At 40.1% G+C, this 15,036-nt stretch overlaps 1 protein-coding gene across 14 annotated transcripts in view; it reads left to right on the plus strand.

Annotated features, from left to right (window-relative positions):
* GBF1 (golgi brefeldin A resistant guanine nucleotide exchange factor 1) overlaps positions 1-15,036 on the plus strand; it is a 164,136-nt gene that overhangs the window by 133,924 nt on the left and 15,176 nt on the right. For 6 of the 14 annotated variants that reach the window (XM_075610684.1, XM_075610680.1, XM_075610682.1 and 3 more), the window contains 10 exons: positions 1,416-1,592; positions 2,056-2,120; positions 2,636-2,759; positions 4,844-4,915; positions 5,917-6,011; positions 6,346-6,499; positions 9,338-9,560; positions 12,092-12,252; positions 13,406-13,658; positions 14,606-14,811. In XM_075610684.1, coding sequence (XP_075466799.1) covers positions 1,416-1,592; positions 2,056-2,120; positions 2,636-2,759; positions 4,844-4,915; positions 5,917-6,011; positions 6,346-6,499; positions 9,338-9,560; positions 12,092-12,252; positions 13,406-13,658; positions 14,606-14,811 — 1,530 coding nt within the window. The remainder of the gene's footprint in view (positions 1-1,415; positions 1,593-2,055; positions 2,121-2,635; positions 2,760-4,843; positions 4,916-5,916; positions 6,012-6,345; positions 6,500-9,337; positions 9,561-12,091; positions 12,253-13,405; positions 13,659-14,605; positions 14,812-15,036) is intronic. The other 8 variants (XM_075610690.1, XM_075610681.1, XM_075610692.1 and 5 more) reach the window with 3 other exon arrangements.

The following is a 15,036-nucleotide window of genomic DNA, read 5'->3' on the forward strand; positions in this document are numbered from 1 at the left end:
TTACAAAGGCATAACCCCTTCCTTTTCTGTAGTAAGCTCTGGCACACCACTTTTTGAGCCCTGCCCTCTCTCTAGCAGTGCACAAGCACAATTGTATCTGACTGCCTGGTCACATGATCTTCCCCACAGAAATGTGTCAGTACAGCAGGAGAAATGGATCAGAGATGCAGAGTAGCTCAGATGGTTGAATTAAACCTTATGCAAGTGTTTATTTTGCAAAGCATATATATGCTAAATATTAACAACTAATTTTATATGTGAATGTGTACAATTAGATGTATATGTGTGTTATTAAAATGTGGAGTGAGTGGGTAATTAAACACACACAACACACTTCCACTGCAAATAGTGATTCTGGAATGTGTGTGTGTGTGTTTAATATGTATAATATATACACACACCACACACATACACACACACACACACACACACACACACAAAAATAAACACTAGCATATCCAAAAATACAAAAAAAAATATTCAAGCTATATCACAAAAAACATTGACACAACATGAAGTTAAAATTACCTGAGGAGACCATTACAACCTGAATTATTGACCAGTGAAAATGCAGAACTGACAATACACTTTTGTGTGTGTGTATGTACAGGTAGTCCTCGTTATACAACGTTTCACTTTACAACGAATGGCATATCCAATGCTTTACAATGCAACACCATGGGCCGTTTTTCGATCGGCAGCTTTGATAATCACATGGTATGTTTTGATTGCACTGATGCAAATATTGAAGTGGAAACAAAAACTTTAAAAAAAAATCGCCAGCTTGAACTGCTGCTTTAAATTGATTTATAGCTATCCAAGCTGTAGTTTGATATTAATATTGTCCCTTCCTTCCTAAGAGGTATGTGAAAACCAGACATTCCATAGATGGATCGCTCCTATTCCACTTGATGAATGTATGGATGTAGAAGGGAAAGGTGCTATGTAAATACTAGTCGCTTTTCAATATTAACTTGTTTTTGTAGCTGCTTTGGGATTATCTTGTTTAGTTCGAGTTCCCAACAGCTGAGGGCAATTGAAAATGGAAGCCATGTCTAATAAGAAGTCGGCCTTGGCTTGTTTATTTGATCCTGTTCTTCAATCATAGCAACACTGATGTTAGTGCTAGATTTACATTGGATGGTAATGGAATAAATGGACAGCTGAGGTGTGCGACTGCCTCTAAATCTGCCGGTAATGCAATCCAGCAGGGATTAGAGAACATCTGATCACCCTCCCAGTAATATGACAGATACCGTGATGAACCTCCAGAAACGTAAACCTACCCTCGTAATGAATCCCTACTACAGCCTGTCAGGATTTATTCCTTGAGCATAGAGGAACATATTTTAATTTTATACACTTCAGATCTGTTGAATTGCTTTTAAATATCCCTTCTTTCCATTTCACTTTAGGCAGCAGAGAACCTACCTACGGTTTTTGGAAGCAACCCCAAGGCCCAGATTGCTGCAAAAACGGTGTTCCACCTGGCTCATCGGCATGGTGACATTCTGCGGGAGGGCTGGAAAAATATTATGGACTCCATGCTGCAGCTCTTTCGAGCTGAACTGTTGCCCAAGGCTATGGTAGAGGTAATGATACTTGATAGCTTTTCCTTTAAGACGGTCAATGTTTCATTCAGACCAGCACTGGCAAGTGACCAAAATCACACGGCACTGAAGTAACCAGAAGGAGACTCCTAACTACAAACCGAAGCCAATTAGACGTACATAAAATAAGCAGTAAATGAATGTCTCACGCATGTAACTTTAAAGCATGAAGCACTCCAGTTGACTCAGGTTGCTGCTGTAAATACACTGTAAATCTTTCCATTAACAGGCATTCCTAATTCATTGGGGAATTGACTTTCTGCTTTAATGCCAAACGCATACATCTGATTTTAAACATCAACATATGTAATAAGTTTGTTGGATTGGCGGAAAGTACCACTTTGCAATAATAACGGTCCTGACCTACAAGATTTTCAGCTCCACTTCATCCACCCATGGGAGTCCCACACACGAGATACAAAAACTTCACTGGTTTATGTTTCAGGTTGAAGACTTTGTGGACCCCAATGGGAAGATATCTCTTCAACGAGAGGAGACACCATCCAACCGGTAAAAAAAGTCATGTGCTTAATGTTAGCATTATGTTAGCAGTAAAAACCTTCAAGGTGAAGAATATATACTATAGGTGGTATGGATCTGCGGTGTGAAGTATATGTTTTGTACAAAACCCACTTCGATTTATTGTATAGCTCATCAAATTATGAAATAGTTGCCGGTGTCATATATATCAGACTGTGTACAGTATACCACACATTTTTCTATACTGCATAAAAAGAATTGGCTTGATCTCAGAGTAGAGTTTGCACCAAAGAGTTATGATGAGAGGTAATAGTTAAGATGTGGAAACATTTATTAATGTACCCAAACAATATGCTGTAGACATTATTATGGTTGACAAATTCTCACTTGATAACCGTCTAGATTGAGTCAGTTCATTTTATAAAGCTGTGCGGCTAGAAAGCTGCAATGGGCTGTGACCGTGGACAAAGAGGATCTTATTTTGCACTGTGGTTTTGTTTGTTTTTTTGTGTGAGTGTGACTGACAACATTGTGCTTTTTGCCAGCGGGGAGTCCACTGTCCTGAGTTTTGTTAGTTGGCTGACCCTCAGCGGAACAGAACAGTCCAATCAAAGAGGACCTTCCACTGAAAACCAAGAAGCAAAGAAAATGGCTATGGACTGTATAAAGGTAAATAATAGTAATGGTGTAATCGAGAAGCCACTTTTACATTACAGTTTCAGCCTGAAAATAATAGGAGAATGGTGGTAAGTTGTGATAACTTTTGAAGGATCAACAAGTGATTTCTTCATTGATTAATTTATAGTATACAGACCTTTCAAAACCTTGCAGGTCTTGTCAACACCTTTACTATATAAAGTAGATTGCAAAGTAAAAATGATCGTCAAGTGTTATTTCCTACTTCATAGTACTGTATATTGTCTTAACCACAAGGTGACTCTTTTTTTATTTTTTTATTATTACATTATTTTGATGTAATCTTCCTTTGGTTTGACAGCCATTTTTGATAAAGTGAATCCCAGATAAAAAGAATATAGACCCCTTGACATCAATGGGAGTTTATGTACGACAGTCCCCTGATCGGCACGAACACAGTTTAATGAATGACCCCCTTCATAGTTTGTACTATGTCTCCTTTAGCGTCGGAGTGAACTATCTATGCTGCTCAATCTCTGTTGATGGAATAGTTGCAAGGAAGTGCATGAGTCTGAGTTCTCAGTTACATTGTTACATTGTTGCCTTTTTTGTATGACAGGAGTTTGCCTAATAAAATGTAAGCTTTGAGATGAATGGTAACTAATGGATATATAGGATCCGTATTACTTGGGCCGATACTGCTGCTTACATATAAATCTCCAAAAAATTATAGTTAAACCGCTCATCCTTGTATGAAATGTTTATTGTGAAAAGTATATAATAAGGTGCATGAGGATAGTGAGAGAGCACACAAAAATTATCCAAGGGGATAAAAAAGATTCCTCTTATTGCACTCTATATTATATGATTTTTACAGATATAGGACAAAATTGTCCTAGCAAAACAAGTGTGCTATAATTGCCATTAAGGCTATTGAATCGGTATTTTTAGTTAAAAACAAAAATAATAAAATTTTATTACATCAAAAAACAATAATCTGTGACTCAGTGAAATATTTACAGTGATAAATGTTTAAAAGAATCCTCTCTAGGGGTGGAGTGGTTTGGAGACTCTATATTTTATATTTCAGACTATGAATCACATTAATATGTGTCTGTATTTCTTTTAGATCCACTCAGACAGCTCAGTGTAATTTATAGTAATGCATATATATGAGAATAAGTGTATTACGGCTCAGTAGGCAGTAAATAGTGCCTTTTGTAGCAAACAAACTAGGTTATGTGCATCTGTTTTATCTAAATCCTATATTATGATCATACAATGGAAATTGACATATATTGATCACATAGAAGGCATATTGATCCCTCCTTTATCTATATGTATAACTGATTCCATATATAAATAGCTGTTTGCCAGATATCAATGGATGTACCATAGAAGTAAGGTGGAATCACAAGATATAGACACAATTAAATATGTACACAGTATCCCTATATTAGGGTATATCCACAGATATCAAAAAATCATAGGAGAGGTATATTCATAGTAGATAACCCAATATATCACAGAGACCAAAGATAGTAAATAGCACAGTAATATAGTGTTTATACGTCTGGTCAAAATGAGCCCCACTAGATGCATTTGTGGGGTAGTATAAGCTTATCCAAGACACAGACACACTTGGTCTCGGCGGACCTAGGATGCAAAATAACCAGGTTTGTGCAAATTCCACTTAGAGGTCACAGCGGACCAAAACAGATTACAGGCTATTGTTTGGTGTCTGTTTCGTATACACGGTATACAGATCACCCAGTAGCCATAGGATATAAGTGGAAAGTGCGGTGTTGTGTCACCAGTATACTGGCCGTGTTCCCGAAGCTGAGGTGTCGCCACCTATGACGTCGGACTCGACGTATGACGCGTTTCGCGTGTTGCCACGCTTCTTCAGATGGGAGGAGTCTCTGAAGAAGCGTGGCAACACGCGAAACGCGTCATACGTCGAGTCCGACGTCATAGGGGGCGACATTAATTTTTGTGTACATATAAATCTGCATTGTTACATGAATACTCCCAGTACACCAAAGAAACTATTCTGGCATTAAAGTTAATTTTATTATTATTTGCGGTCTCACCTTTTCTAATTTTTTGCATTGTAGTTATGTGATCCAGAGAAACTGATCACAGAGAGCAAGTTCCTCCAACTAGAGTCTTTGCAGGAACTCATGAAGGTAAGGAATGTTAGGGGGGCTTTAAAGCACATGGTGCTATAGGCAGGGCTGGTGCAAGGGTATTTGGCACCTTTTGCGAACCTTCAGCTTGCGCCTTCCTCTTCCCCCCCCCCCACACACAGTTAAATTTCTGTTTTTTATTTTCCCTAACTGAAAAATGTAAATGTTATACCTAATAGATTCATTCATACACACTCCCTCTATCTGTCATTCTCTCCCCCTCTCTCTGTCATTCTCTCCCCCTCTCTCTGTCATTCTCTCCCCCCTCTCTCGGTCATTCTCTCCCCTCTCGGTCATTCTCTCCCCCCTCTCTCTCTCTGTCGTTCTCTCCCCCCCTCTCTCTGTCATTCTCCGCCCCCCCCCCTCTGTCTTTCTCTCCCCCCTGAACAGAACCATTACACACAGGACACATACACACACACCAGAGCACAACACAGAACAGAGCAGGACACACAGGACAGAGACACACAGCCTCACCTCTCTTCGCTCCATGCTTAGCCCTGCCCTCAAGCTCCTTACACGTCTTCCTGATTGGCTGTATTACCCAGTAGCAGCCAATCGGGATGGAGGAAACTGCTTAGCCCCCTATCAACGGCCCTGCTCTGAGAGATGGGGAAATCCCCTCAGTAAGCAAACTAGCGGCTGCCGCCCCCCAAATTCTGCCACCCTAGGCGACCGCCTAGGGTGCCCTAATGGATGAACCGGCCCTGGCTATAGGAGGACATTATGACGGTTCATTATTGGTGCCTCTGTTACTGATGGATTTATCCTGATTTAGAAATACTGGACCAACATGGGAGACATGATAGGGCAAACTAAAGACATGATTGGGTGCTTGTCAATCATCATTGGACAAGCAGAGATCATCAAGTTCAATTACATTTTGGTTAATAATCACTGATGATGATGATGCCCAGAAAATTACACAAAGGGCTCTTAAAAGGCCCGTTGTATATGCAGGTTTCTTGCATAGTGACTTGCTCGGGGGTTTGCTCTTTCAGGCTCTGATATCAGTGACCCCAGATGAGGACACGTATGATGAAGAAGATGCTGCCTTCTGCCTTGAAATGCTGCTGAGGATTGTGCTAGAGAACAGGTGACGATTAGTAATAACTGATACTTTTCATTATGTCAAATAAAAAGATTTAGAGCAGGGGTGGCCAACTCCATTCTTCAAGGGCCACCAACAGGTCAGGTTTTCATGATATCCCTGCTTCTGCACAGGTGGCTCCTTCAACGACTGAACCACTAATTGAGCCACCTGTGCTGAAGCAGGGATATCCTGAAAACCTGACCTGTTTGTGACATTTTATTACACAAAACTACAGGGTTGCCGTCTCAAGTGCAAATGTGGTTAGTTAACGGTGTCTTAAAGATGTTGACCGTTGTACTTTACATCTTGCTGTCCTTCTTTTCACATCTTCATACAGGGACCGTGTAGGGTGTGTTTGGCAGGCTGTGCGAGATCACTTTTACCACCTGTGTGCCCATGCGGTGGAGTTCTGCTTCCTTGTTGAACGAGCAGTGGTAGGACTACTGCGTCTAGCTATACGCCTTTTACGCCGAGAGGATATAAGTGCACAGGTATTTTATTACATTCTCATCTAGGACAAAATCTTATGCCTGAAATGCCCCTAGCTGTTGAACTGGATTTAGTTTCATGTTGCACAGTATTGGCTGTTACCCCACAACTTAAACATTTCTTGCTTTGAGTTGACTTTTTCTTGCATTTGAACCGAATGTGTTAAAGATTCTATAGCTTAGTCCCTGAGTAATCTTATGCAAAGTGTGCAGGTTTTAGAAGCACAGTGGGTGCAAGCCATACTTACTCCCTTATTTTCATTACCTTGGATACAGTCACATTTTTTCAGTGTGCTAAATACTCATTGGAAAATCTTGTGGACAGGGGTTAAACGTACAGTACTACTTCTGTATCTTCTATAGTCGTAGATAAGTGGGGGAGGGGAGGGGATAAATATATGCATACATACCTATATACACACACAAACACGCGGGGAAAAATTGTGAACCCCAATGATAATTATGGAAAGTCCACAGTTTTTCCATGATAACCTTCTTAAATCAAAACCAGTCTTTTCTTAAATATCCAATATGGTTTATATTAACCAATGCCATGTATTTTGAAACAAAATGATGTATGAATTGGACAAACATTGAGTAATGAAGAGTCAGGAAATGTGCAAAAGTAAGCGAAACCCTAGTTTTATCAGCTAAATTAAAGTGAATAATTAGAATCAGGGGTTTAAATAATTAGGTAGATTTTCGGATTTGAGTTTGGGAGGCCCCACCCTACATAAAGTTCAGAAACTTTGTGAGTTTGGTCTTCACCATACAGGTGTGTGGAAACACGTTATAGCACAATGAAAATAAATCGCTGAGGACCTCAAAAGCAGTTATTGGTGCTCATCAGTCTAGAAATGGTTACAAAACCATTGCTAAGGATGTGGGGCTCCACCAATCCAAGTTAAAGACGACAGTCACCAAGGAGTGGTTGTTTTGCCAAAATATCTCCAAGATCAAATAGACAAATCATACAGGAAGTCACAAAGAACCCCAGACTAACTTTGAAGGATCTGCAGCCCACTCTTACCTTGGCTAATGTGAGTGTTCATGACTCAACTATCAGAAAAAGAGTCGTCAAGAATGGTTTTCATGGAAGGATAACCAGGAGAAAACTACTGCTCACTAAATAGAGCATTACTGCCCTTCTGAAGTTCGCCAAAGTGCATATACATGATCCACAAGACTTCTGGAACAATGGTCTGTGGATAGACGAGTCAAAGGTAGAGCTTTTTGGTCTCAATGAGAAATGTTGTTTGTTGAAAACCAAACACTGTATTCGAACAGAAGAACCTCATTCCAAGCATGGTTGTGGGAGTGTGATGGTTTTGGGCTGCTTTGCTGCCTCAGGACCTGGACACCTTACCATCATTGACACAACCATGAATTCTACATTGTATCAAAGGTTCTAGGTGACAATGTCAGGCCCTCCGTATGTAAGCTAAACCGAAAGTTGTGGCTGGACCTGAAGCGAGCTGTCCATGCAAGGAAGCCTTCAAATGTCACTGAGTTGAAGCAGTTCTGTAAGGAGGAATGGGCCAAAATTACTCACAACCAATGTGAGAGACTGACCAGCAGTTACAGGAAACGCTTAGTTGTAGTAATTGCTGCTCAAGGTGGTGCCATCAGGTACTGAATCTAAAGGTTCACATACTTTTTCACATTTTCACACTTTAATAATTTGGATAAGTTAGTGTTGAAAAAGTATCATGTTTTTGTGTCATTTGTTTGATCAGGTTATCTTTATCTATTATCAGGGCTTAGATTACGATCTAATAATATTTTAGGTTTGGAATATGTGTTTCATAAACTTTTTTATGTATGTATGTTTGTAATCCAAATACGAAAGGAAAATGTGGAGAAAAAGTATTGCTTGGTAGTAAGACCAGTTTCTTTCTGAAAACAAGATGCTGCATTATATTCTATATATTATTCAAATCAAAGAGATTAATATATCTGTCTATCAATATTTGTATATAAATTTCACTTTTATATTATACGTAGGCATGAAGCAGTGCATAGCACGTTACCCTGGATCATGGATTTGGTAGTTTAATGTATTTTCAATGCGTACTGCGTATCTCGATGCGTTTCCTGCCGTCTTCATACAGTCGCCATGAATTACGTAGGCAGTAGGGATTAGTCCTACCTTTTTGGGCTCTCTCTTGTCGGCGTAGAAGATGTTTTCCTGTGACATCATGTGAATTTTCTGTGGGATTTACAAATGTTCACCCAATTAAGAAAATGCAGCTACAAGCAATTAGCCGTTTTAAGAGAAGCTCAGTTGCAGGGTTATCCTTGTCATTTTATTGGGTTATTGCGTGGCCTTTACATTCTAAAATTCTTTTTAAAAAAAAAAACAGAATGTATCCTGGTTTAGCATGATATTACTTCCATTGTATTATAATTGTTATTTTATGGTGTAGACTCTTAAACATATCAGTGACATGACTTTTAAAGTGTGTTTCCTCCGGGGGCGTTTTTGTTGTTGCAGGTATGAAGTTGGTGGTCTCCAGAGCTGAACCCTCTGGTAATTTCAGCTCCGGGGACCCCCTTTTTCCTGGGATGCTTACCTCCGTAGCTCATGCCGGTAGGAGTCCCAGCTGGGCACACAATATGGCGCCTCAAATCTCCCGCGGCACAGGAGCCAATAGGAAGCTGTGACGTTTTGCGTCACGGGTTCCGATCGGCTCACGTGCTGCGGGACATTTAACAATGAGAATGTAACCGGCATGAGCTTCTCCGGTGTGTAACTTGGGAAGCTGCTTCATGCCTATATTACATATACAATGTCAGGAAATGCAAGTTCAAAGTTGTAAATTGTGTGTCTCATGTGGGCAGGTTCTCCTTTCCCTGCGAATTCTCCTAATGATGAAGCCCAGTGTGTTATCCAGGGTGAGCCGCCAGGTTGCTTTCGGTCTGCACGAGCTCCTGAAAACCAATGCTGCCAACATTCACTCCAGCAATGATTGGTACACTCTTTTCTGCCTGCTCGAGTGCATCGGAGCAGGATTAAAGCCACCTCCTTCCTTGCAGGTGACGACCAGAAATGATAACGATGCAGGTACGTTGGGCAACTGAGGTTGTGCAGTAAAGAAGGAAATTCAATGCCCATCTAAGAGATAAGCAGCTGTTTTATGCAGTTTCTGAATTAATCGAAGGCCAGAGGAGGAAAACAAATATGCTTCTTAAATCCATTAGTAAGATTAAAACGGAGCATCTGTTCTGTATCTTTACTCCCTGCATTTTACCCACAAGGCCTTTTAACATAGTTACTCTTCAGCCACCTGTGCTGAAGCAGGGATATTCTTAAAACCGTTTCCTGTTGTTGGCCCTTGAGGACTGGAGTTGGTGACCCCTAGTCTAGATTATCACAGCTCTTCCCCAATTATTTAGGCCTGTGTTTGGAGGACAGTATCAGAATGGTATTCACTATTCTGATAAATTAACAGGATTACAAAAGCAGTGATACAGGAAACACGCAGCGTACGATCACCTGACTACTAATGGCAACTACCTTTTTTTTCCAAATAGATTTTGTCACCATTTTTACTAACGTGACATTTTCTGTTATTGACTCCAAAACCTGTATCTGCATTCCTTGCATGAATTAAAATTACCATAAAGTGGTCTGTTGGACTTTTTTAAAGCAATAAAGTGTATTTTTTTTACACATTAGAAATAAGCCGATGATGGTCCATATTTGTAAGCGGAGCTATGCCAAAAGACATTGTACAGCCCATTCATTTTCATGAGGCCATAAGGTGTTCTCTGACCCCGGGTTGTGTTTTATGGCATAGCACTGCTTAGTAAATATGGCCTTATATGCATTGTTAGGATTATTCTTGTCTCGATTTTCTCTCTATTGTAACAACACATTTGGAGTGACTAGCAGAGAACTGTGAAGTTGCTCCTAATTCTAAGAAAATAAGTCATTTGCTTAATACACAGTACTGTACTTACACTTATAAGTCTAGTGTGAGTAAATCTTACTCATTGTTAACCAGTATTGCTCATTTTAAACATCAATAGCGCTATGTACAGTGATGGGTTGTATCACTTTGAAGTCAGATTTTTTTTTTTCCCATGCCAATATAACTTTGCGATCAGAACCTTTAAATCCCCCTTATTGCAGTCTTTGGACTTGCATAATGCAGATCTACTTTCTGTTCATTTGCTACTTATATTACGAGCAGCTTTATTCCTCTCATGTAATATTGTCCCCATATCCTGTGTCTGTCAATGTTCTTTTCAAGTTCATTGTACCTTTTTGTGGTCAGGATGTTCTCCAGACTGTTACAATTAGTTTGAAACCCTGGTCGTATGAACGAAATACATAATGGAAGCCACCTCCAGTCTATTTGTCTGACTTTTCCTATAAGTTCAACTGTATGCGGCTGATCTGGGCAGACATCTTGATCTTCCTATGGACCAAGGCTGGATCCATTTACCCCGAGTTACATGACTGATCCAGGGGATTGAATATAACCTTGACTAGAAGAGCCAAAAGAAAATATCAACTCTAAATTCTTGCTTTTCTGCCAAAAAGATTGTTTTAATTTGCCTTGCAATTAGAATATATTTGAAAGGGCTTGTCAAAGTTCAAGGCATTTAGTCTTTGGTTCTATGTTACAATGTAGCTTGTTGAAATAAATATATTAAAAATGTAGTATTCAAAATGGGGAAACCACTACTTTATTAATAAGTCATTACTAAACAGAGGCTTGATCTGTGGCACATAACAAAGATCAGGCGCGGTTATTTAACACGTAGAACAATATAGCGCTTTTTCATGCATTTTGTAGCAGAAAAAGAAAATGTATTACTAACTATTTTTCCGCTTCATCAATAAATAGGTGATCACACCAACTATATAGCGTTGTCTCATGTGAGCATAATTAGTTATCTAGCATAAAAAATGTTGGCATATGGAAACAAGAACTGTGTACAGTATTTACAGCCGCAGCATTTTCTACGTTGTTTTTACCTTTGTTATATATTAACTATAAAGGAGTCCTTCAGCATTAGGTGATACCTTTTGTAATTTGGACTAACAATTGATATATTTGGACAAGCTTTCCCGAGTTTTACTCTCTTCCTGAGGTCCAGCGATACTAAATAATTTATTACATATTAACAGTAACCTCTGAAGAAAACATGGTAGTTTTTTACACCCTACACACATCTATTTTCTTGTTCAGACTACGGTGGCTTCTTCCATGCATGATGATCCCTGGCTTTCTGTAAATCCGGTCTGATAGACTTTTCACATCCCGCACTGTCATTCATATGTATTACTGAAGTCATCTAGAACTAAAGTTGTCTGGGTATAGTAGGGGTGCTCACCTTCAGCTCTCAAGCCCCCCAATAGGTCATGTTTTCAGGATATCTCGGCTTCAGCACAGGTGGCTCAATCAGAGTGCTGAAGCAGAGATATACTGAAAACATGACTTATTGGGGGGGGGGGGGGGTTAAGGACTGGAGTTGAGCACCCCTGGGGTAGAGGACGGGAGTACTACTTCAACCCCATTGGCCCCCTAGGCACTGTCGGCACAATTGCTTATTGCCATTTCACTTTGTCCTTCTTTATGGCAGGTGCCCAGTCTGACAGTGAGATTTCCTCATACCACCCCAGTGATGTGAGCCTAGATCGTGGCTACACCTCGGACTCTGAGGTGTACACCGAACACAGTAAACAAGCAAAGATGCATCGCTCAGTGACTGATGTGGACATGGTGAACAGTGGGTGGCTTGTGGTGAGTATGTGCAAGCGTCTTGTATTTTGGAGAGGGACACCAACCTAAGGGAACATGCGTATATGGCAACGTAGAAAGGCAGTAGTCCATGTACTATCTTTTTGTTTTTAACCTACTGGTGAATTACACCGCTAACTTTAAGCAGCAATGCTTCCTAACTCATGAAAACAGCCTTATTTAAATGATTACTTCAATGCAAATAAGACCTCCTTAGTTCACCTCCATACTTCACCGACAAGCATGTTTTATCCATCACCTTGTTTACTGTTAAAGGAGTATCTCTACTGATCTGGTTACATCAGGGGTGGCTAACTAAAGTCCTCAAGGGCCACTAACAGGTCAGGTTTTAAGGATATCCTGCTTCAGCATGGTTGACTCAGTCATTGACTGAGCCACTGATTGAGCTACCTGTGCTGAAGCAGGGGTATCCTTAAAACCTGGCCTGTTGGTGGCCCTTGATGACTGGACTTGGCCTCCTTTTACTTTACATTCTTTAGAAATGAACTTTGTCAACAGTGTCTGACACCCAGAATACAGGTTTGGAAAAACAGTAATTCATTAATAAATAATGATAAAATAAAGTGTCAGTATGTTTTCTAGTGTGGATATGTTCTTGCTACCGCATAAACATATATATCTGAATATATGAGTGTGCTGCTTTAACAATATGAATGTGTAACATAAATACATGTATAAATGAACATGAGGGTGATGCTGACTAACATGTTTCAAATAACATAGACCCAATAAATCGGGATTTTGCAGAGCACAGACAGAAGAAATATAGGACATTGATTCCCTACTATATTTAAATGCTGTATACAATACATTTGCAATCGTAAATACAATTGAAAGAACACTCCGACTCTGTCACAAGATCCACAATTTAAGCAGGTTTGTACTGTATGGACTGCATCTTAAAGCGAATTGTCTTGCTTGCTACCATTGAACTATAAAGTCCTAACCTGCTGCGGCCAAATGGGTCTGCAGCACATTGCATTGCAACAACTTACAGCCACTTCTGGTAGCAGAGAAGCAAGGGCATGTCTCCCACTGGTGTAGCCTCTTTCAGGATCATATTGAAGTTATGGCTGGGTATGTGTCAGCTGATATTGTGCATGATGAAGGCTGATCATGTTTCTTTCCTGTACAGGTTGGAAAAGAAGATGTTGACCTCTCTAAATCTGCAGCTGTGATCAGCAAGCCAATTGCAGCCGCCCTGGTCAATCAGTTCAGTTTAACTGTTGGTCTGGACTTTGGCCCACACGATACCAAATCTCTCATGAAGAGCGTTGAGTCCCTGTCTTTCATTGTCCGGGATGCTGCACATGTCACACCAGAGAACTTTGAGCTCTGTGTGAAAACAATCCGAATCTTTGTTGAGGCGAGTCTGAACGGAGGTGTGTGTAAGTGTTAATGTGGAATCTTTTCAGTACATTCTCTTCTATGACCAAAAGAAACAAAAAGGAGCTCGAATGGCAACCTTTAGCACAAGTAAGAGTGTAAGAACAACTAGATATCTCAACTAGGTTCCTTTTTTTTTAATCGAGATTTACAGATTGCATTTTAGTTTGAGTTGGTGGTTCACGCATTACCTGTGTAATTGCAGTCTTACGCTGAGACTTCTCTCATTGCTTAGTAGCACTGTTTTTCAAACGTATCCCAGGAAACCAAAGGGTAACAATATCTTCAAGATAAATTACATTTCTGTTTACTGTAAATTGTGCATTTGCATATTTGATCGTTTGTTAGTTGGTCCTCATCTGGTAACCTGAGAATGGCGTTGAGAGCCACTGATCTGCATGTTTGGTATATGGGGAACTCTTACTTAATAGTAACGGCCATGATAGCAAGGTTGTTCCTAGAGCACTCCTGTAAGCTAGGTAGTAGATATGCCTGGTTTCACCACTCAAAAGGATTTCACTGCCAGGGTCCTAATAGGTGGAGAGTGTAGGATACAAGAGAGGTCTTGTTTAAAGATAAAAAAAACTTTATTCAGACATATAACCAGGGCAGTGGTAATATGATACTATGATAAGCAACTGTATATTTCACAAGAGTAAAATGCAGAGAGGCAGGAGTGATATCCGCAGAGACATCTCTGGGTTGCAAAATAAATCCACAACCGTGTTTTAGTTTCTTCTAGGCCCTATGTCCCAATAAGAATTTTGTAGCATTGCTATTGTAGAATTGTATTTAAATAATCTCCCAAGTGAGCTGTCCAAGCTGAATATGGTTTACTGATTCTACGTCATATTTCCGGAGTGCCAGTCCTGTATCAGATTCTTATGCCATTTATTCCAGCAGGATTTAAGTCTCATTCTAACCCCAAAGTCTGTTTGGTTTATCAAAGGGTACAAATCTCAGGAGAAACGGGGGAAGAGCCACAAGTATGACAGCAAAGCGAACCGCTTTAAGAAGAAAACCAAGGAGAAAGAGAACCCAGTTCGGCGTCCAAGGGTTTCCAGCCAGCGCCAGTATCGCTCCCACAGTGACGATGATGAAGATGAGAGTGTGCCAGCCAGCTACCACACTGTGTCTTTACAGGTTAGTCAGGACGTAAGTATAGCAGGCCTTTCCTCCTCCATATCTTCCCATTTGCCCTTCCTTGCCAGGGGCTTGCTATGTTGATTGATAATGAGAGGGCTATTGCAAATTCTTTTTCATTTTATACAACTATTTTTGATGATCACTTTTAAAGCCGCATTGCATGTTTGTTGCCATGAAGATTTGTTTTTGTACATACATAAAGCAACCTTGAAATTTGAACTCTTTTCTTGCGTG

The sequence above is a fragment of the Ascaphus truei genome, chromosome 8 (assembly GCF_040206685.1).
Source record: "Ascaphus truei isolate aAscTru1 chromosome 8, aAscTru1.hap1, whole genome shotgun sequence".
NCBI lineage: Eukaryota > Metazoa > Chordata > Amphibia > Anura > Ascaphidae > Ascaphus > Ascaphus truei.